Here is a 22,987-nt window from a genome sequence, read left to right on the forward strand (position 1 = left end):
TTCTGAACATAGCTGAATGCCGAGCCAGCGACACTCTACCATATCCAGAGACCGCTGAACGACATACTTTTGCCCACAAATACCATACCTTTGTACAACCATAGGCAAACAATAAAACTTTATAAAACTAGCACAACAGTGTTTCGTTAGGCCGGGATACGGTCAACACACATGTAACCCGCCTACATTGGTACTACTCCGACGTGATCTACGCAACCTTCTGATCATCCAACAGCGCTGTCAACACATCGCTACCCCGCCTACATTGGTGACCCCATCTTTGAACCACACAACAGTGTTTCGTTAGGCCGGGATACGGTCAACACATCGTACCCCGCCTACAATGTATTATAATGAATTTAAATATGTACTTTTATAAAACACGAGAGTTATAATTGGGTAATATAATAATTTTTGGAGAGCGTTTTTCTTCAAATTGTAGATGTGATTGGCTACGTCCACACTACCGATATCTACACCCGATATTTTCGAATTTCCATATCCAGTTCCCATATTGCAACCTGTGGTTGCTATTTAGGAACTGGTTATGGAAAAATTCGTAAATATCGGGTGTAGATATCGGTAGTGCGGACGTAGCCATTGAATGATATTATTCGTCAAATAGTATCATTCAATCAGTCTACCAATTATAATCCAATAAGTCAGAAAAATATCATGGTCACTTAAATATAATAAAGTCAACGAAACAAATACGTCATTTGTCACGTCAAGCTGTTTCTATATTTTTGATATAATGCACGAATTTACACTCTAATATCACAACAAATTACCTGATATATAAACTGCAGACTGGTAAGACCTGGTAAGACTGCCAATACAGTACATATGTATGTATTTACGTAGGTGACAAACTTTACGAGTCGTAAACAACGCTTTCCACGAATATCAAGAGGTTGCGTGACTCTGTTCTATAGGACAACCTGTGATGGGCTAATAGCACCATATTAAAAATTAAATAATAAATAAATAATTAATACTGAGTTTTAACTTTTAAATTCAAATGATCAATTAAAATTCTTTTAAATTATATATTATAAATATAAAAAAATATTATAAACTAGGTTTAAAAAAATATTATAAACCAGGTTTAATAAAATGGTTCGGTGATTACTAGTCAAATGTGAACCGGTCACAGGACAACCGGTCGCTCTAGATCGGTCACACGTGATCACCCGTCACACTAAAACTGGTCACGAGAAAACTGGTCACGAGAAAACTGGTCACATTCTTTACCTAAGAAAATATTATAAACCAGGGCAATTCTTTTGCTCTCGTTACCGTCTGTACATATTTAATCCAATTAAATGTGCATCATTACACATTATTCATTATTTCGTCATTACACTTCGTCATTACACATTATTGTTTATTTTATTTTTGCAAAACTCAACAATATAAAGATTTGCAGTGAGAACGGTATCGAATTTAATATTGGTTGAAAAAAACTTTTAGGAAACTAAAAATGTCAAAATAGACATGGTCGTAATATATTTAATATTTCGAGTGAAATTGAGGAAAAGCGCTGGTGGTGGTTTAGCACCGAGCACTGAGCACTGAGCCGTGAGTTGTCAGTTCACTGTTCAGTTGTCTGTTGTTTGTTGCCGTTGCCGGTTCATCATCGCCATGGCACTCTCACCTGCTGATCCAACTTCTTTTTCATTGCCAGGTTTGGTTTTATTGTGCTTCTAAAATTGGAAACTCTTCCGTTCACTTTCTCTGCGTTTCTTCATTTGTGTGCCAAAGATCTAATTTAGCATTCGTATACAATTTACAAGTTGTTAGATAAGATTATTTCAATAATAAACCGTAAACTCACATAGCAACTAAATTGATGTTGATCATAATCTGTGCACTTTAATAGATCGATAGGTAGATTTGAATAATTTAACTGATTGACTTTTTTATTTTGTTTTTAGATCAACATGTTATTAAGCATATTCATCTGGTGTGGAATGTGGATTTTTCACGTAAAATCATCAGTGGAAAAGCTCAATTGAAAGTGGAAAAATTAAACGACACCAACAAACAACTGGTATTTTTTTTATTACTTCTATATAAATTTAAAACTACATAAAAATTCGATATATTATATTATTTTTGATTTACATTTTTTAGGTTCTCGACGTTAGCTTGCTTACAATTTTGAACATAAGTCTCATAAATGGAGAGGTGCTCAATTTTAAAGTAGATAGTGAAGTGAAAAATATTGGATCCAAGTTGACAATTGACCTGTCTGAAAGTGATCATGGATGGTAATCAAAATTGATAAATTCATTTGCTCTGTTGCGATAAGTCTTTGTTTGAGTTTAATAAAGATTGTACAATTAGATATATGTACAATGATTTTAGATATAAAATCGTTGATATATTGATATAAAACTGTACAATTTGATTTGTTAGTGATTATCTTTGCAAGTCTTGATTCATTGAAACTTATTTCAGCTTGGACATTATTATCCAATATGAATCTTCGCCAGATGCTACTGGTTTACAATGGTTAGATCCTTTGCAAACAGCTGGGCGGAAACACCCTTACATGTTTTCGCAATTTCAAGTAATTACATATGTCAAACCTTCACATATATCACTGTATTGATGTGTATTAATCGAATTGGTTTGTTATTTATAGCCAATACATGCGAGATCTATCGTTCCGTGTCAGGACACACCTGCTGTTAAATTCACATACAGTGCTGAAGTTACAGCATCCAACGAATTTACCGTATTGATGAGCGCTTTACGTACTGGAAAAAAGAAAAGCGTAGATGACACACATAATGTTTTTAGCTTCAATCAACCTGTTCCAATACCTGCATATCTTATCGCTATTGCCATAGGTGCCCTCGAATCGAGAGAGTTGGGACCTAGGTCAATAAAAGCGTAATATATTGTAAATGCATGTTGTGTTTGTACTGAATATTAAGATATAATGTTTTTAACAGATCGACTATCTGGGCAGAAAAAGAAATTATCGATAAAAGTGCGTGGGAATTTGCAGAGACTGATAAGATGTTGAAAATTGCAGAAGAAGTTTGTGGACCATATGTTTGGGGTATCTACGACCTTCTAGTTCTGCCACCATCTTTTCCATATGGAGGCATGGAGAATCCTTGCTTAACATTTGTAACACCGACAGTATTGGTTTGTATTTTCTTATTTCTGAAAATGTAACTAAGCAATATATGTTCAGTGAGACATGTTTTGGTATTATCAATGAATAATATAAATTGTAGAATCATTTTCACTGGTGGTCTATGAAACATTTTTTGTTTGTTTCTTAAATAAACATATTTTTACAGGCAGGTGATCGTTCTTTAGCTGATGTTGTAGTTCACGAAATTACCCATAGTTGGACTGGAAATTTGGTTACAAATCGAAATTTCGAGCACTTTTGGTTAAATGAAGGATTTACAGTTTTTATCGAGCGAAAAATATCTTCTAGACTTTATGGAGAAGCTTTAAACGACACGAGATTCAGAGATTTTTCAACAATATTAGGTTTGGAAGAACTACGAGATGCGGTAATGATGAAATACATGTTATATAATAATATTGTTACATTGAAATATTTACATATGAATAAAATTTACTCCTTAAATTTAAATTGCAGATATTCGGTCATTTGGGAACAGAAAACCCACTTACAAATCTCATTGTTGATTTGAAAGGTTTGAGTCCTGATGATGCTTTCTCTACGGTGCCATATGAAAAAGGTTCAACATTTTTGAGATATTTGGAAAACCTTTTGGGCGGCCCAGGTACATATTTACATATGTAATATCGAATATATATATATATATATATATATATATATATATATATATATATATATATTTTAACTATCATTCAATTACATGTAAATTTAAAATACTTTCAGAAAAATTTGAACCATTTCTGCGTCATTATTTAAAGACGTTTGCAAAAAAATCTATTGATACAGACGATTTCAAGAATTTACTCTTGGAATATTTCAAGGATAATAAAGCTTTGGATGAAATTCAATGGGACGAATGGCTGAAAACGCCTGGAATGCCACTTATTATTCCAAAGTAATTATTGTTTTAATGATTATAATACTATATAACATAATCTATATCATGTAAATAACGATGATATCCATAGAATTTTTTAAATAATCATTGAAATTTTTTGCATTTCACAGATATGATACTACAATGGTTGAAGCTTGTACAGAATTGGCCAAGCGCTGGCTGTCGCCCGATGCCAATTACACAACTTTCAATTTATCAGATTATCAAACGTTGACAAGTATGCAGCAGAGGCAATTTTTATCAGAGCTGTTAAAAGAAAATGTTTCTTTAGATATGGTTAAGGCTTTGCAAGATGTGTACAAGATAAATTCTTCAAACAATTCCGAAATTAAGTTCAGATGGCTGCGTTTGTGCATTAAAGCCCGGTGGTCAGATAAAATCAAAGATGCCTTGCAATTTGCAAATGAACAAGGACGTATGAAGTTCGTCCGTCCCATCTATCGGGACTTGTATGCATGGGATGAAGCACGCAGTGAAACGTTGGACAACTTTAATAACCATAAAAGTTTTATGATGTATTTGACGTCACATACGATAAAGAAAGATTTGCATTTGGACAATTGATAATTAAAAATACATAAATGATCAAATTTTTATTTTACCTAATATTACAATTTTTATAATCTACTGTTATTAAATAAAACATCATGCTTTCAAATTTGTTTATTTTAGAATATAATTTTCTGGATATTCCATAACTTTTGGGAAACTATCAATTACCTCTTGGGGTATATGATCTAATCGTTCTGGAACTGGTTTTAAAGTTGGAATAGTATGTGTAATATTTCCCATTATATCTAATGGAACCTTATCATTTGAATAAAGGAGCAGTCTTTGCATTACGTGACGTCTTTGTAAATTTCCTCGCATTTGTCGATAAACCGCCTTTTTTACAATCTGGAATAAAAAAAAAATTGATATTAACGTGTCTTATATTATAACATGTACAATACCTACATATATCTGAGAATCACTCACCAAAGTCGGATCTTTGTCATGAAGTTCCCAAGCTAGTGTCCAAGATGCCCCACCAGGGTAACCCGTGTGATGAAAGTATGCTTTTTTGCGCCAATCATCTCCTCTTAAGGCGATTTTCTTAGTATTGATAGCTACTACGACATCTCCACAGTCAGCCATGGGATGATAAATAGGCTTATAAATTCCTTTTAAATATGATATGATTCTTTCAGCAGAGAGGTAAGGATCTTGCCATTTACAGTCAAATAGATGCCAAACACGAGCAAATGTAGCACATTGCTAAAATTTAATAAAACACAGATTAAATGAAAATATAAAACAGAAATGAAAAAAAATCGAAGTCCAAAGTTTCTCTTGTTCAAGATTTTTTCAGTTTTTTTAGGAATGTGTAAAATAATCCAAGTTTTAGTTTCTATTTAAAGTTTTATATCACTGATCTTCTAAGAATATTATAGATATGATTACCAAACAGCATGATAGTAATGCATATGTGGAGCTATTACGTTCCATCGATATTATTTATGAACAGGCTGCAGATAGATTGATCGGTTCGGTGATTATTCCGCAAAATACGTCACCGAAATCTCGATCGCGGAACATCTGGCACCCTAAAACTTCATCAATCTAACGAAAACTCGAGTGCCAGATATTCCGTATTCCAGATTTTTGTGGCAACGCTTGTGCGCGTGATCGCAATTTGCGCAATAATCCGTTTAACAGATTGATCACACATCCTGTTTTTTGAACTTATAAGAAAATTACCGGAATTGTTCTGTTAACAAAAAAAACTGCTCAACGTTCATTAACCCTTTGTTCGCGGCAATAAATATAGCGAACAAGCCCTGTACGCAGCACCTTTTTCACAGATTTGTTAATTAACACAAAAGTATTATTTTAAACAATAAAATACATAATATATCTCGTAGTTTTGGCTTAATTGTCAAATAATCATTCTTCATACAATTGAGACGTACATATCGTCGCCATTCTTCATCAGACGTGACGTCACATAAACGAGGTTTCAGTATGGTACCACAAAAAACCTATTTTGACTGGTATATATTCATTTTAAGCAAATTGAATAGATGGCATTCAACTCTCAGTAATATATTCAACCAATTTTGAACCTTAAAACAGTTGAAATAGGCGCATATAAGGCTCAAAAACCCGTGCAAAGTTCAGAAATTCTATGGAAGGCAGCCGCGCTACAGAACTGTCGCCCAAAGCTTCCATAGAAGACGGCCGCGGGCAAACGGTTAAAGTTTATTTTTATTACCGAGCGGTTCTAAGCCCCTCAGTTCAAAACGCCGAGTGTGTGTACAATACAAGCTCTAATAGTAAGTGAAATTAATCTACGTTTCACAAATAAAACAATCGGATGTATATTTCTGGTTATTTTTTTCGCAAGCATCTCATATTCATTACATTCTCAACTTTAATAATATTAGATAATCGCGAAGACATGATATCGGGGCTGATCTAAAAAAGATTAGCCGGTGATATTTCAACTTGTCTAATATGTAACGAAGAAATGCGACTTCGCATCCGAAGCGATTGACAGTATTTGGAGTATCGGTGTGTAAAAAAAGGGTCCACATGACAGAACGAAACCGATTTAAAAAAAATCCTGGTTCCACAACGCCAATATGAATTTTTGATAGATGTCGTTTTAGTGCGGGGTGTTTCTAAAGTTTAGTCTATTTCTGTAATTAATTTTAAAATTCATTCATTCAATGAATTTGAGCTAATACATAGTTCATATATGTACCTACCAAGTAGAGGTTATGTATATTATTAGATTCATTTATTTATTTGCATGGGGAAAGTACGTGGATTTTGAAACATTGCATAGATAGCTTTAGGGATTATGAACAAAAACTAACGATACTGTTGAAAACAATACCTGAACTCGACGAAACGAAGTCATCGCCGGAAAAATTCAGCTCACACATTCAGTTTGACATATGCGGATAATGTTGCCATTGACAATAAATAAATTTTATAACTTTTGGATTAAATTAGGATTTTTGATAAAGGAATTTATTCTAAAAGTTTTAATTATTTATTAGGAAGCAGAGGTGTATTTTTAAGCTTTGGTTGATTCGAAATATTTTGATCATCAGCAACAGCTATTGATATGACAGAAGAATTGATTGGCAGCAGTGGTGAATTTTCGGTTCAGTTCACACTCCATAGTACATCGTCGAGTCTGTGTCAATTGGAACCGTGCTCAAGACGATCAATTAGTCCGTTAATTAACTGCTGAATTGGTAGATTAATTTTAGCATTTGGTGGCCGATTTGCAAACTGTCGCATTCATACACATTTGTTCCTATACATTATCTTGCAAATTAGTAACCAGTGGATTCATCTTGCTAAATTATTAAACTATGGATCAATTAGTGCGACTTAATGGGCAAACAGGAGGTCGGGATAAAATAGCTAGGTGATTTTGATATAATTTTTCATACATTATTTTTGCTACAAATTTCGTTTTGTATCTAATACTAAATTTATCTATAATCCTGTTCTTATCTTTTACCTATTATTTTTTTAGAACTGTACAGTACGCTAGCAAATTTTTGTGGAACCAACTTCAAAATAAGCAATCCAATAATCTGTTGATCGAGAAGCTTCAAATTTTAGAGTCTACGTGCAGCTCATTTAGAAAGCGTAAGTTATTAAACTTGTTCGTTTTTTTGTTTTGATGATTATCTTTAATTTTTTTTAAATTGTTACAGTACTCCGGTTTGGAAGGTGTGCAGATTCTTTGCATTCAGCGCTCGCACATTTGAACTACCCAGATTTGGTTATAAGAATTACATTAACTCTAGGAAAAATATCAAATTCCTTATTCTTATTTGCCGATCATGTTGTATGGTTGAGCCGCACCGGTTTGTTAAAGAATGTGGACTCCACTAAGTGGGTTCAAATTTCAAACAAATATTGGTTGCTGAATGTTGTCATGAATCTTGTCAGAGATTTTTACGAAATCAAGAATATATTGTCGAACGAAAAAGTGATTGCTTATTTTAAAACTGAATTTCTGCGGAAGCCCCTGAATATTCAGTTATATTTAATAACTATTAAGAAGATAATAGACGTGATTCAAATGCGTCAGGATGTTTTCATCGATACACTCAAAAATTTTTGTGACTTTTGGATACCCCTAGCAGGTTTGCAGAAAGTCAAACTGCGGCCGTCAGCTGTGGGTCTTTTGGGAACAATTTCTTCAATAGCTGCCCTGATAGCTTTGCTGAAACCGATAGCCAAACTAACTCCTGCTTAAGTTTTGCATACATTATTGTTTTATTTGTTATGCCACATGCGGTATTTGTAATAAGTTTTATTATTTATATTTTTGTATTACACAATGGTATTTGTATATTTAACATCGATTTTTATTCCAAAACATAGTTGCAATTTTTAATGAAGCAATCTGTTTAGATTAAGATTTTTGTATTGTAATTATTCCATAAATAGATGACATTTTTTATTCCATTCGACAATAAGTACATATTTTAAGATGCCCAAAAAATAATTGTGCCTTAAATTGACGTTTCAACCTAGTATGTGAAGTAAATGTAATTATTTGAATTAAATAAATCCAGTAAATTTTTCTAGCTCGATTAATTCTTGTCACAGATGTACATACGTTTAATGAATCTACTGTATTATTTTTGAATTATCAATAAATAAATATGTAAAATATTATTTTTATTAATTGAGATACTTTTCTTTTTTTCTTGTCACATTAAAACAGGGTTGAATTTGTATTAAATTTTATTGAAAATTTTTTGCAAGATTAACATAGAATACATAAATGGAAAAAAAATCAGCACGAGATGGAATTGTAAAAAATAATTTTCACTTGAGATGCCCTTAAAAACTAACTTACAATTCAGCACATAGAAGGCAATTTATTTAAATGTAATGATTAATCCCTTCTCAGGTCGAAGGATTCTACCCGAACTCCATCCTTGGTTATGATGTTGATGCAAATGCTGTCGCCGGTGTAAATATCGCGCTCAGCCGCCGAGATAAACGCATCTTTGACAATGGCCAGAGCCTCGTCGCAAGTAACGGTGCGGCGAATAGTGGCGGCGTTCTTGAATTCCAGTTGATTGTCGAGCAGCGGCTGAAGCAAAGCCCCGGCCGAGCCGGCGGCCCGGAACGAAGAGCGCTCGAAGTTGCCGACGGGGTCGTAACTGAAGACGCAGCCCCGGCCGTCGGCGTCCAGGCCGGCGAGCACCGGCGACACGTAGTAGGGGAAGAAGCGCTTGTGGTAGAGCATCGTGGAGAGCATCTGCGCGGCTGCAGTGGTGGGCATGGGCTTGCGGTGCTCGTGGCGATAGTGCGTGAGCCTCGCTCCCACCAGGCGCTGCAGAGTGAGCGCGTCGCACCAGCAGCCGGCGGTGGCCAGCACCGAGCATGACGTCAGCCGCACCAGCCGGTCTTGCGTGCGCGTCATCACCAGGTAGCTGCCGGACTGGCTGAGGCGCGTGTCTGCCGCCAGGATGGCGAAGTCTTCCCCCGACACGGCCACCACGCTTCCGCCGTTGTCCGCGTACGGGCTGAAGCCCCGTTGCGCGGCCAAATCCACATGCTCTTGCTGTTGAGGAATCACACCCAGCATCTTGGCAGCGACGAGAGCGGAGCCGGTTGCTGACAAACGTCAACTGGCGACGGCCTAGCACCGTATATGCCGGCCATGCTCTCTCACCGAAACACGCTAGTCATCGTAGTCATCGTTAGCATTTGAAATGTAATCGTCATAGAAGTAGAATGCATAGAATGGTCATTGTTAACCAAAGTACCGTCTGAAAGTGAGCCATCGAAGAGAGAGACGAAGTTTGGCAAACAATGAACAAACTCTGCCGTGCAGAGTTTTTGTAGCAACATTTTTGGAGGCTGAGAGCGATTCTATGCATTCTACTTCTATGGTAATCGTACTTCGTTGGCGAGTTCAAAATGTCGATGAAACATTTTATTGAAATCTTGAAAAGTGGAATCTAGATTTACGTTACTTTATTTTCAAATGGGTAATGTAAATTTAATCTCCGTGCCTTATATTTTGATTTCGGCTCCGGCTTTGCAAATATATTATTTAGAAAATTGCGAATACGGAATATTTGGAACTCCTCGATCTTCATCAATCAAAAGCTACATAACGAGAACTCGAGTACAATTTTGGAGGCTGAGAGCGATTCTATGCATTCTACTTCTATGGCAATCGTACTTCGCTGGTGAGATCAAAATGTCGATGAAACGTTTTATTGAAATCTTGAAAAGTGGAATCTAGATTACTTTATTTTCAAATGGGTAATGTAGATTTAATCTCCGAGCCTTATATTTTGATTTCGGCTCCGGCTTTGCAAATATATTATTTAGAAAATTGCGAATACGGAATATTTGGAACTCCTCGATCTTCATCAAACAAAAGCTACATAACGAGAACTCGAGTGCTAGATATTCCGTATTTGCGATTTTTGTTGCAACGATTATGTTGCGCGATTATATTTTGCGCAATATTTGTGGAGTATTTCTGACGGTGATTAGAGAGAATTACACAATATATGTAGGTACGTAAGAATTAAAATTGCAGTCATGGTTTTTTACAATCCGTTATATTATTCGGACATTTTCAGGTCCAAATCGGGCCCCCACCTGCAGAAGTCTGATATTGTTCGATCCGAACTGTGACCGAGTGCAGCTTGCGGTCAGTGCGCTCTGTTCTACCAACTTGCAATATCTCAAGACGCGTTTTTCAGCTTTTCATTGGCGCCGTCCACACACAAGATATCAACTAACGATATTACTAGGTCTAGTTAATACCGTGAATCGAAAGTATGAGAGCATTGCGTTCGAACGCACAGTATTTACTAGATTCAGTAAATATCGTTAGTTGATATCTTGTGTGTGGACGGCCCCATTCGCTAAATAGGAATTTGTATATTGTTATTTATTTATATATTATCTTAGCTATCAAGCTAATTTTAATGTTTTTTGTTATGCATGTATTTATTTAAATTGGCACACATACAGAATAACATATAATATAAAAAATAAAGCAGTATAGTGAGACAAAAAAATTATAAATACAAATAAAAATATAATATTCCATGTACAATGAGCACCACATGGTAATAAGAGAAAACAAAAAAGGAAAAAATAACAAAAATATATCAAAATTAAAAAAAAACAATGAATGACAATGTATGTAATATCTAAAGGTGAAGAAGCATGTATGTAATATCTATAGTGGTAAACGGATTATTCCGCAAAAAGCGATTTCGCGCACGTCACTAAAATCTCGATCACGGAATATCTGGTACTCGAGTTATTATTTATTTATTTATTTATTTAGGTAAAAACAGTCACAATTATTTAATAAACACATTTAAACAAACACACCTAAATACCTAGGTGTGTTTGTTTAAACCTATACTAAATACATTTTGTTGAGTTCTCGTTAATACAATAATTTTGGGTGCCAAATGTTTCGTGATCGAGATTTTAGTGATGTGTGTGAAATCGCTTTTTGCGGAATAACCACCGAACCATCTTTAATAAACGATACATATTTTGATAATTCATAGATTTTTAAGCTATTAACGTATATATAACTATAAAATATAAAAAAGTTTAAAAATCAATTCAACAATTTTTTTTAATAGTCAATGTTTATCTTGTAAAATAAGTATTTCAGTATGTAAAACATTTTTGTATTTCTGTTTTGAATAAGGTGTCCATAGTTTCCAAATTGAAAACCAGGAGATTTTACTAAAAAAAATTTTTTTTCTTCTTAATACTTAATTATTTTTTCTAATACTAAAAAAATAATTTTCTTTAATGCTCTTATAAAATTCTACTCAGAACTGCTTAAAATTATTCTTATCGACTAGCAAAGATTTTAAAGTTTTAAATTTAATATTGCATTTTATCACCGGACCACATATTGTTCATTGGAAGATGCATATGTTTCTGGTGGTAATTGGATTTGTGGCGGCTCGCTTATACGACATGGTTGAGTTTGGTTGCCTTCCTGCGAGTGGGGACCAACCCGGCTGGGTTCGGAGAGCCACTACTCACTCTGTCTTCAGCTGTCATATAATAAACACGTGCATTAACATGCCAGTCGTCTCATTCGTTCATCCTCCATAGATTATTAGTTACATTGATGGTTATAAAGACAATTTTTGCTATGAAAACCGCAAATGCGGAATATTTTGAACTCGAGTTTTCGTTAGTATGATGGATTTATTGGCTGCCAGATGTTCCGTTATAGAGATTTTAGTGACTTTTGGGGGAGCGCTTTGCGACCAATGATCACCGAACCGTTCCTGAAAAACGAAGACAATATTTGACTACATAATTTGCAAATATTTCTGTAGGAGACATCACTTTCGCCGAAGGCTTTATATATTTAAATTCATCCATTTGATAAAAAAAAATATTCTGATTTTATTTCCTGACTTACCAGGACAAATACTCAAAAAACAAGTACTTTACTGGTAAAAGTAGCACAAATGGTCACCTTAGTTTTGAATATATTTTTATTATACTGTTATTTCTATTTTTTTCTTTTTGTTTTCTCTAACTATCTTACTCTATTATCATTTTTGTTTCTTATTTTAAATGTTTGAGCTTTTCTTTTTTTTTACCTATATGTGAAAATTATTAATGGTTTACTTAACCCTTTGGCTGCTACGAGGTTTTTCAATGTCCAAGCGAAAAATGCTAACATTTGTAATTATTTTGAAAAAAATTAATATAATATTTTTTTTTACATACTTACTTCGCCGAACACTCGTAATTTTTATAATACTTTATATACATTTTTAAGAAGCAGTCGTGGACTCGTGCTCTCTCTTTCTGTCTTGCTTTTACATGCGTGCGTGCGAAAGAGATACCTACATATATACACTAAATAAGTTTTGACGATTGTTTTCCGAGGCTTTATTCTTTTCAATAATCTATTTTTAGATATCGATGTATCCTTACAACATGCGATATATTCGAAACAGTTAGCGGTCTCTCTCTCTTTCTTTCTTGGTTTTAATTGTGTACGTATGAGCGAGACACACAAGGATGCGAAGTTTCTAATAATCAAATAATTTTTCAACATGTATCATAAACATTTTGTATGCATTTCAGTTGCATTTGATTGATTGTTTTTTGCCATTTATTTTAACTCTGCAAAATGATATCGGACAGTGAAAGTGATGAAAGCGAAATAATAGCTCCTCGCCGAGGAACTCGACAAATCAGCAGCTCTACTGATTCTGAAAATGAATTTATCGATAATAATCAATTCCCAAGTAATAACTCCTTATATGACATTGACAACGAACCCGAAATTTACTTTGATGATGAACCCGAAATTGAAGAGCTTTTATTTAAAAAATTGATAAATATTTATAAAGCTTGATTGAAAAATAAATATAAATACGTATATAAAAAAAATGTTTCGTGCCACTGATGCGCTGGTGGCTCAAAGAAAGTATCGAAATACGACAATTAATGACGTCAACAACGATCGTCGTAGCAATCTTCGCCGATTTCAAAACAACGATTTATCGTTGTTGTAGCAGTCAAAGGGTTAACATAATTATGTTTTTTTACTATCAATCTATGTAACTTTATAAACTGTAAATTTTCCAAATAAATAAATATATTCAAACTCGGCGACAAAATACACCGAAATAGTTGGTAAAACGAGTCTTGAGATATTGCAAGTTGATGGAACGCTTGCGGCGTCGGGGTGTGGTCACACGGGACGTCGGACAGTGGTCGCATTGCGCGGCGTTTGGGCCTTCGGAGACTCGCGTTCGAGGCGCAGTGTCCGCCGCACGAGTGGTCGAGCGTCGGAGCGGCCAGTGCGTGGCTTCCGGCGAGAGGAGCGGCCGTCGACGGAGCTGTCGTCGACCCCATGCTGAGTTTGGGGCGAGCCGACCGGGACCGAGAGCGGGAGCGAGAGCGCGAGCGGGAACGGGAACGCGACCGCGACCGGGAGCGAGACCGAGACCGCGAGCGCGAGCGGGAGCGCGACCGCGACCGCGACCGCATCACCGTCAAGATCCGCAACATGAAGCGCAGCGGGTCGCGCGACAGCGTCGTGCGCGTCAAGAGGGCGCGCAGCAGCGCCCCGCGCTACGACGACAGCTCCGACGGCGAGCGGCTGTCGGCCGAGCGCGCCCGCCGAGCCCGCCGCGGCGGCGGTTCGCCATCCCCCCCCCCGCAACCGCGCCGCTATTCGCCCCGCCGCGACGACTACGCCCCCGAGCGCCTGCGCACCCGCGACCCCCCCGACCGCCACTACGTCTACAAGGTGCTCTGCGTCAGCGCGCTGCACCCCAAGGTCTCCGACGACGCCATCAAGGACGCGCTCTACCGCGAGTACAAGAAGTTCGGCGAGCTCAGCGTCAAGGTCTCGCACGAGCTGGACGAGCGCGTCGCCTACGTCTGCTTCCGCAGCTCGGAGGACGCGCGCGACGCCAAGCACGCCAAGCCGCGCGTCGTGCTCTACGACAAGCTGGCCCTCGTCGAGCCCGTCTACGAGAGCGCCCGCACCGACTATCGCCGCGCTCGCAGCATCACTCCCGAGTACGAGCGGTACGCGTGGTCGCCCCCCGCCGAGCGCCGCCGCCTGCCGCCCGAGGAGGTGCTCTTCGCCCTGCACGCCGCCTCCTCCGGCCCCGCTCCCCCCCACACCCACACGCACACTCACACCCACCCGCACCCGCACCCGCACCCGCACACCCACACCCACCGCGAGCTGCGCGACTACGCGCTGCCGCCGCCGCACCCGCACGCGCCTCCGCACCCGCACCCCCCCCTCCACCGCCCGATCCTGCACCCGCATGCGCATCCCCACCACCCGCACCCGCACTACCTGGCTCCCCGGGGCGCCTATGCTCCTCGCCCCCACCACCCGCACCCCACTCCCGAGAACAAGAAAGACAAGTTCCCCAACTACCTGCACCACGTGCAGCCGGAAGACGACCCTCTGGCCACGCGCACGCTCTTCGCCGGCAATCTGGAGATCAACATTTCCGACGAGGAACTGCGACGCATCTTCGGCCGCTTCGGGGTCGTCGAAGACGTGGACATAAAGCGGCCTCCGCCCGGCACCGGAAACGCTTTCGCCTTCGTGCGCTATCAGACGTTAGACATGGCCCATCGGGCCAAGGTGGAGCTGTCCGGCCAATACATTGGCAAGTTTCAGTGCAAGATCGGGTACGGAAAGGTAACTCCCACGACTCGGATTTGGGTCGGCGGACTCGGGCCGTGGACCTCGGTTCCCCAGTTGGAACGGGAGTTCGATCGATTCGGGGCCATTAAAAAGATCGAATACGTCAAGGGAGACACTAGCGGTTATATTCTGTACGATTCTATAGACGCGGCTCAAGCTGCCGTCAAGGAAATGAGGGGATTTCCTTTGGGCGGTGCCGATAAGAGATTGCGTATCGATTTTGCGGACGCTGCTCCCGGTGGGCCCGGGGCGCCTCCTCCGCATCCTTACAGCCGTCCGAGGGGCGGGGGCGAGCCCGAGCGAGATTACGATCCGCCGCCGTGGGACGAAGGGTATGCCGTGTCTTTGCGGCGAACCCGACCCCGCGGTGTGAGACCCCGCGGCCCCGACGAAGAGTGGCGCCGTGGAGAGAGACGCTCCGGGTCCGGAGGATCTCCTCGCCGATCCGACTCCGATTCGGACGAAGCCGAAGGACGCCGGGGGGGTGCACCCGCCGGCGTAGCCGCTCTGGCCGCCGCTCGCACTCTTCCCGAAGTAGCGCGCAAGTCGGACACGAGTTGGTGTGGCGCTTTGATTCTAAAGAATTCACTGTTCCCGGCCAAGTTCCATCTCACGGACGGCGATCCGGATATAGTCGACGGGTTGATGCGAGACGAAGACGGCAAACATCAACTGCGGATCACGCAAAGGCTGCGGCTGGATCAGCCCAAATTGGACGACGTGCAAAAACGCATTTCGACGTGTAGCTCTCACGCTATTTTCTTGGGACTGGCCGGATCTACGGCTTCCGTAGCGGGAGACGACTCGGGCATTCAAACTAGACCTCTGCGTAACCTCGTCTCTTATCTGAAGCAGAAGGAAGCCGCCGGAGTGATATCTCTGTTGAACAAAGAGACCGAAGCAACTGGCGTTTTGTATTCGTTCCCTCCGTGCGATTTCTCAACTGAACTGTTGAAAAGGACGTGTCACAATTTGACCGAAGAGAGCCTCAAAGACGATCATCTCGTGATCGTCGTCGTCAGGGGTGGAGCCGCTTAAAAAGCCCCACCTCTACGAGTATTAATAATAACATGGTTTTGTGGTTTTACTTGTAGGTTTTTAACAGTTTAATTCTCTAGTTTTAAAAGTATCCCGATATATGCATTTTTTAAAGTATGCTTTTTATATAATCAAGTTTACAATGTGATGAATGGTTCTAATTTTAATTTTTCCTTTTTAGATTCCACGTGTGAAAGTTTCATATATAACAAAAAAAAAAATGTTATTTAAATTAATATATATATAACATATAAATTTACAATATGTACATTGTGGGGAATGGCCCGTGCAATATTTAAAGTTTTCTTGTGTTACTCTATATTCGAAGCATATATGTTTTGCTGCAAATTTCCTCATTGGAAGTTGACTGTGGCATTTGTCGAAAGGCCACCTTCTGCTATCATGTATGCTGACCGTGCCAAGTTTCGCTGAACTTGACTCGAATTCGGTGTGACGAATCAGTTTGTGTCTATTTTGCCGATTATAGATGTGCACAGTGGCTATTCGATATGTAATGTGTAACTTTAGTGTAATTTTGGTTAGGTGAGGTGTAGTGTTAGTGTTGATGTGACTCAAATAGAGTTGTTATATATGCAATAACTTTGTTCTTATTTAAGATCCCGAGTGGTCCGCACCAACCCGATTGTTTTCCCTTCAACATCCCGACGTTCTCCGACAACATGTACCCCTCTGTGTATTAGTTGACATTTAAGATTCAAACTTATGTGTATTTATTGCCAAAGTTATTGCATTGTGTTCGTGCTGTGACAACAGTAATACCAGCAGAGTTATGCCTTCGAGTACTTGAATTCGAATGAAACGTCCATTAAATATGGTTGTGATTAGATCATAGTGATCAGTTTTTGTTTGTGTTTTTTTTTGGGGTGCTAAGATTCGCTTCCTATAATGATTGTACGTCAGTGTTGAATATTATAGTGATTCATTGATGCTGTCAATAATAATTCTGGTTATTCGAGTCTCCCATTGAGGTGCTCTCCGACATATGTATCATTCTTAAGGAATTGTGATCTCGGTGTCTGCCGAATTTAAAGTTTTAAGTGTTCGTGATGTGATCAGTAAGTATATATGGCGCTCTTGTGGTTTGAATATAGTCACAGTTTGATCGGTAAGTCCTTGAAAAGGAATAGGAGGAAGAGGTGTCGATCGTCCCGTAATTGGAGTGGTGCTGGTTCCGTCTTCGTTAGCTTTATGCGTAAGTATATCAGAGTAAGTGTTCATTGAGAATTGAGTGATTTGATTTACGCTTTGAGAAAATATTTTCTGTAACATTTCTTCTCAACCTTTTTTTCACTTAACACTATTAACACTCTTAAATGTTTATAAATAATTAATACTGCTGGAAATGGACGTTTTGTGGTAAAAAAAGATTTTCTTCCGTTCAAAAAAAAGGTTGAAGATATAATATTTTTTATTTGATGTTTGAAAAACTTTAATCAAATAATTTAATAGCATGACAATGCAAATTATATTTTTAGAAATCATATTTTTTTTAATGGGGAGATGAGAGTTTCTTGCATCTGTTAACATTATATGAAACAAATTACCTCTGAAATCTTAATTTTCGGTAATGTTGCATTAAAATTTAAATAATCCAGATGGTATTGAAATTCCTTTTCTCTTTTTGGAATGTTATTTCAATTTCTATATTCTTGTTTTTGGTTTTTATACAACAAAATTAAGATTTTTGATACTTCAAAGTAGACTTAACCATTTGATAACTTTCTCAGGATTGGGAGGTTGTGTATTTGGCTATTTGGTAAGGAGAGAGTGGAAAATCGTTTTTACAAGGCTTTTTATGGTTTTCAAAATGAAAATGCACGCCTTAAATTTAACATTATCTAAATTTAAAAATGTATCCTCTTTAAAAAAGAATTTGTATACTCTTCACCGTCACATTGAAGCAAAAAGTTTCGAGACAGTATCTTTGAATTTTTATTCAATTTGCAATCAATTAGAAATATAGAGATATTTATTATCTTTTGTCTGAAGTTCAAACGCCTCTAATGACAAGTATTTTCGATTTATCTGTGTTTATCATAGGTGTATTATATAATATACTGCTTGGTATATTCTTTTGTTTTTCTTTTTAATTTCTAGGTTTGTCCTTTGAGAAATACAATCTGATGGATAGGCTGTGTTTGTGTATTTTCAACTTGGAAGGTATTCTTTTCCAGGTTTCTCGGGTACCGCATATGGCTTATATTGATTTAGTTTTGAGTTTTAAATTAATCAATAAATGATCAAAAATTACTGTTTCTGGTTTTTTTTTAATCACTTATTTAATTTGTTTTCAATTGATAAGTATAATCTGAGAATGAGGTAAGTATTTTCAGTTACAAAGTCAGTTTTCTAGTTGGATATTATTCGTATTCTCGGATAGGATTCGTGGGTGTGTGCTTCAGGTAAATGACGACAGTCCCCCCCCCCCCGCTATAAGGGGAAAAGCTGTCAGTTTTGACGTCGGCTTGGCTTCTACGGCCGTAGGAAATATTATTTTAACCATGATCTGGCGACTGGTCACGTCATGGTCGCCGCTAAGTGTGCATTCGTGACAGTATACATGAATGTGTATAAAAAAATGTATTTTATGCGGATGAATTCTACTCTGTTACAAATTCTTAAACTATAAAAGTTATTTAAATAAATTGTTTATAAATATTAAAGTTAAAATGTAATTTTCATGGACTACACATTTTTATAGTGCATATGGATGTGAAACTACATAGATATTGAATACCAAGATGCTACAAGTCCAATGCGCTTAAAGTATGGAACACTGTGATCATGGCATAGCGAGGAGAAATAGAGAACGGAATACGTGGGTGAGAAATATGACGAGGGAAGTGGATATTGTGGAGAAAAGGAAGAAATTGAAACTGCAATGGTTGGGTCACGTAGCTAGAAAAATAGACGAAATTAGTTCTAGAATTATGCCCAAGAAATTGTAAAAGGGTGAAAAGAAGGCCGCAAGGAAAATCGGTAGATGAAATTAGGAAAATGTATGGGGTGAGATCGGGGCTGCTCTAAGGGGTGATTTGAGAAAACTAACAGTGATTAAAGGAAAAAAAATATATCGACAGCTTCTGTTAAACAAAAACGTCGCAAAAGTACGTTTCGTGTGGAAAAAAAAGCAGCGATGGCAGAAATTTTATGCACATTGTATACACGTTCAATAACTAATATTAGATAACAATTAAAAGTAAAATTAAATTGTCAATAATTTAAGTCTATTGAGTTACATCAGTTAATAGGTATTATGGAGGATGAACGAATGAGACGACTGGCATGTTAATGCACGTGTTTATTATATGACAGCTGAAGACAGAGTGAGTAGCAGCTCTCCGAACCCAGCCGGGTTGGTCCCCACTCGCAGGAAGGCAACCAAACTCGACCATGTCGTATAAGCGAGCCGCCACATCACTCCCCCCCCAGCATCAGCGATACCAAAATTACAAAGAAACAAATTTTACAAAAGAAAAAAATTATTGTTACACAAAGAGAAAAATTATTACGTGGGGAGAAAAAAAATTGTTGACGTGGGTCATCCGCGGTGTACATAGGTGTACCGCCCTGAATGGTCGGTAGATTCGAGGGCGGTGACGTCGCGAGCAGGACGGTGGCTGGTCCGATGGTCGCGCGATGCGATGCTGCGGCGGTGCCGCTCTTCCGAGGCTGATGTCGGTTGGTGGGGCGGCGGGGGCGGCAGGGGCATCGATGTGGTTGATGATACTCCGAGCTGGACTGTGAGTCGTTGTGGCTCGTGGAGGTGTTGTAGCGCTACCGCCCGTCTCGGCGTGACGACGCTCGTGGGGACGGACGGGGCCTTGATGATGATGATGGTGCTGAGGTGGTGTATGTCTTGTGGTGCTGGATGACCGTTCTATGTGTAGTGGATCGCGCATGACTCCACATCCAGCTGTCAAGATCGTCGTCTCATTCGCTCCCCCATTTTTTAAAGCACCTGTCATCGACGTTGGCTGGACGTCGGTAGGTAGGTAGGTAGGTAGGTAGCCGTGTCTGCTCGTTTATTGTCACCCGCGGGCCGCGACGCGCTCTGTTGATGGCGATGGGGGCGCGGCGGGTAGCTTCCCGCCTGGCTCGGCGAGGCAGGGATGAGCGGCATGTTGAAATTGATCGAGGCTGCGTGGCTCGATGTCGGGGGTCACCAGTATGGAGGATGAACGAATGAGACGACTGGCATGTTAATGCACGTGTTTATTATATGACAGCTGAAGACAGAGTGAGTAGCAGCTCTCCGAACCCAGCCGGGTTGGTCCCCACTCGCAGGAAGGCAACCAAACTCGACCATGTCGTATAAGCGAGCCGCCACAGTATATTACTTTAAGATATAATATAAATATAACCAGCCTGGTTAAACCAGGGCTTTTTTTTTTGAGAAAAAGGTGCCGAAACTCACTTGTCAAGTTTTTTATTGAAAAAGATTATGTTCAATATTCGTTTGAAACATAAAAAATGCTAAGACAAAAGGGTGCCGGAACGCCGTTCCAACGCGTTAGATGGGAAAAAAAGCCCTGAATATAACTACGAAAGGCTTCAATTTTGAATAATAAGGTAAAATGTTCGAAATAGATCGTATAGGAGGCGCACAAAATATCCCGATTAAAATATATATATATATATATATATATATATATATATATATATATATATATATATATATATATATGCATATAAATTTATATCTGATGATACGCGGGGTGAACAACAATGTTTGTTTTTTTTTTTTTTTTGGAGGAAGGGGGGGGGGGCGCAAATTTTGGATTTGCACCCGAGCGCCAACTACCCTTAGAGCGGCCCTGGGTGAGATGGATGAGAGCTGCGCTAAACAGAGACGTGTTGGAGAGGCCTTCATCCAGCAGAGGATGATGATAAGATGTTAAACGTGTTTTTTTATAAGCCTTTTCTATACTTCACTTGGATCTTTAGGCAGTGCGGGAATAAGTGGTATGTTGACCGTGTCCCACCGCCTATAGGAACACGCGATTGTGTTTGTTTGGAAGGTGATCTTTATTGGCTCATCAATATTACATTATATGTAACGAAGTAGAAGTATATGTAACGAAGTTGTTTCGTCGGAGTGAACTATGGTCAAGCTCCCAAAGTTCACTGGCGTTAGTTGCTGATCCACCGGTGCATCTGTTTCAGTTGGACATGTGATCGTGGTGTGTTAAGATTATTTTCCGCTTGAATAGAAGTGCATTCCAGAGGGGTATGGTATGGAGTATGCGAGTGTATTGATAACGATAAGGGATAGTACGCGATGTGCTATATTCTTACAGCTCTTTCGTCTGACAACATTTTGGGTTTGATATCCTACATTCTACCGATCGTTCTCAAACTTTGCCATTTTTTTACAACAATAACTGAAATACACATATATCAAAATATATACAGCACAAAGTTAAGTGTGCGGATTTTATTTAAAGCAAAAATCTTGATGAATTAGCAAAAAAATGTAGTTAATGTTTATGTTGATTAAAGAGGTTTGAAGTTGCTGATATTGCAAATACACTGAAATATCAATATACATGTGATGTATTGCCGATTTAGCTAATATTATTTGCAATGAACTGCGATTATTAAGTACCGCAAGGTTTAAACATGTTCAATTCTGAATCGGCGAGATAATGATGTAGGGTACGACAGTAAAATTACGGGAGGTTTAATGCAAGACTGATTTATTTGAAGAGCGGGAAGGAAATGTTGTGAGAATGGTGATCAAATAAATGCACCCAAGAGAGCCGTGCTCTCGAGACATCCTAATTTTCAAAGGTGCTCAAGATGAACTTACGAAATAGAATTCCATCAAAAAACATCAAGGGGTATTTGTATGTTATCCAAAGGTGTAGGAAACCGTCGGAACATGATTGAACCTATTCTAACATTCATGATTACAGCCCAAGTCTGTTGCAGTACCTGTACAATGGAATAAATGATAATGTTATGGAGGATGAACGAATGAGACGACTGGCATGTTAATGCACGTGTTTATTATATGACAGCTGAAGACAGAGTGAGTAGTGGCTCTCCGAACCCAGCCGAGTTGGTTCCCACTCGCAGGAAGGCAACCAAACTCGACCATGTCGTATAAGCGAGCCGCCACATCACTCCCCCCCCAGCATCAGCGATACCAAAATTACAAAGAAACAAATTTTACAATAGAAAAAAAATTATTGTTACACAAAGAGAAAAAAATATTACGTGGGGAGAAAAAAAATTGTTGACGTGGGTCATCCGCTGTGTACATAGGTGTACCGCCCTGAATGGTCGGTAGATTCGAGGGCGGTGACGTCGCGAGCAGGACGGTGGCTGGTCCGATGGTCGCGCCGATGCGATGCTGCGCCGGCGCCGCTTTTCCGAGGCTGATGTCGGTTGGTGGGGCGGCGGGGGCGGCAGGGGCATCGATGTGGTTGATGATACTCCGAGCTGGACCGTGAGTCGTTGTGGCTCGTGGAGGTGTTGTAGCGCTACCGCCCGTCTCGGCGTGACGACGCTCGTGGGGACGGACGGGGCCTTGATGATGATGATGATGATGGTGCTGAGGTGGTGTATGTCTTGTGGTGCTGGATGACCGTTCTATGTGTAGTGGATCGCGCATGAC

At 39.2% G+C, this 22,987-nt stretch overlaps 5 protein-coding genes across 5 annotated transcripts; 3 read left to right on the top strand and 2 right to left on the bottom strand.

Moving 5' to 3' along the window:
- The first annotated feature begins 1,514 nt into the window (after nucleotides 1–1,514).
- On the top strand, nucleotides 1,515–4,914 carry LOC143916178 (leukotriene A-4 hydrolase). Its single transcript, XM_077437143.1, has 10 exons — nucleotides 1,515–1,687; nucleotides 1,938–2,053; nucleotides 2,137–2,273; nucleotides 2,464–2,575; nucleotides 2,651–2,889; nucleotides 2,964–3,162; nucleotides 3,321–3,542; nucleotides 3,632–3,779; nucleotides 3,899–4,070; nucleotides 4,184–4,914. Exons 1-10 carry the CDS (start codon nucleotides 1,645–1,647, stop codon nucleotides 4,635–4,637), a joined length of 1,842 nt encoding a protein of 613 aa, XP_077293269.1. The 5' UTR covers nucleotides 1,515–1,644; the 3' UTR covers nucleotides 4,638–4,914.
- mRpL13 (mitochondrial ribosomal protein L13) lies at nucleotides 4,190–7,041 on the bottom strand. The gene is made up of 3 exons (XM_077437144.1): nucleotides 6,955–7,041; nucleotides 5,052–5,330; nucleotides 4,190–4,970 (listed from the first exon to the last, which is right to left on the bottom strand). The coding sequence occupies exons 1-3, from the start codon at nucleotides 6,976–6,978 to the stop codon at nucleotides 4,737–4,739; spliced, it is 537 nt and encodes a 178-aa protein (XP_077293270.1). The 5' UTR covers nucleotides 6,979–7,041; the 3' UTR covers nucleotides 4,190–4,736.
- A 168-nt stretch (nucleotides 7,042–7,209) lies between these two features.
- On the top strand, nucleotides 7,210–8,773 carry Pex11ab (peroxisomal biogenesis factor 11ab). The gene is made up of 3 exons (XM_077436217.1): nucleotides 7,210–7,497; nucleotides 7,609–7,724; nucleotides 7,793–8,773. Exons 1-3 carry the CDS (start codon nucleotides 7,442–7,444, stop codon nucleotides 8,338–8,340), a joined length of 720 nt encoding a protein of 239 aa, XP_077292343.1. The 5' UTR covers nucleotides 7,210–7,441; the 3' UTR covers nucleotides 8,341–8,773.
- Nucleotides 8,774–8,805: 32 nt separating this feature from the next.
- Nucleotides 8,806–9,792, bottom strand: Prosbeta6 (proteasome beta6 subunit). Its single transcript, XM_077436218.1, has one exon. It carries the CDS (start codon nucleotides 9,685–9,687, stop codon nucleotides 8,989–8,991), a length of 699 nt encoding a protein of 232 aa, XP_077292344.1. The 5' UTR covers nucleotides 9,688–9,792; the 3' UTR covers nucleotides 8,806–8,988.
- A 4,087-nt stretch (nucleotides 9,793–13,879) lies between these two features.
- Nucleotides 13,880–17,232, top strand: nito (RNA-binding protein spenito). Its single transcript, XM_077436053.1, has one exon. It carries the CDS (start codon nucleotides 13,984–13,986, stop codon nucleotides 16,342–16,344), a length of 2,361 nt encoding a protein of 786 aa, XP_077292179.1. The 5' UTR covers nucleotides 13,880–13,983; the 3' UTR covers nucleotides 16,345–17,232.
- The last annotated feature ends 5,755 nt before the right edge of the window (nucleotides 17,233–22,987 follow it).

This window comes from Arctopsyche grandis, chromosome 8 (genome assembly GCF_051622035.1).
Source record: "Arctopsyche grandis isolate Sample6627 chromosome 8, ASM5162203v2, whole genome shotgun sequence".
In the NCBI taxonomy this organism is placed as follows: Eukaryota; Metazoa; Arthropoda; class Insecta; order Trichoptera; family Hydropsychidae; genus Arctopsyche; species Arctopsyche grandis.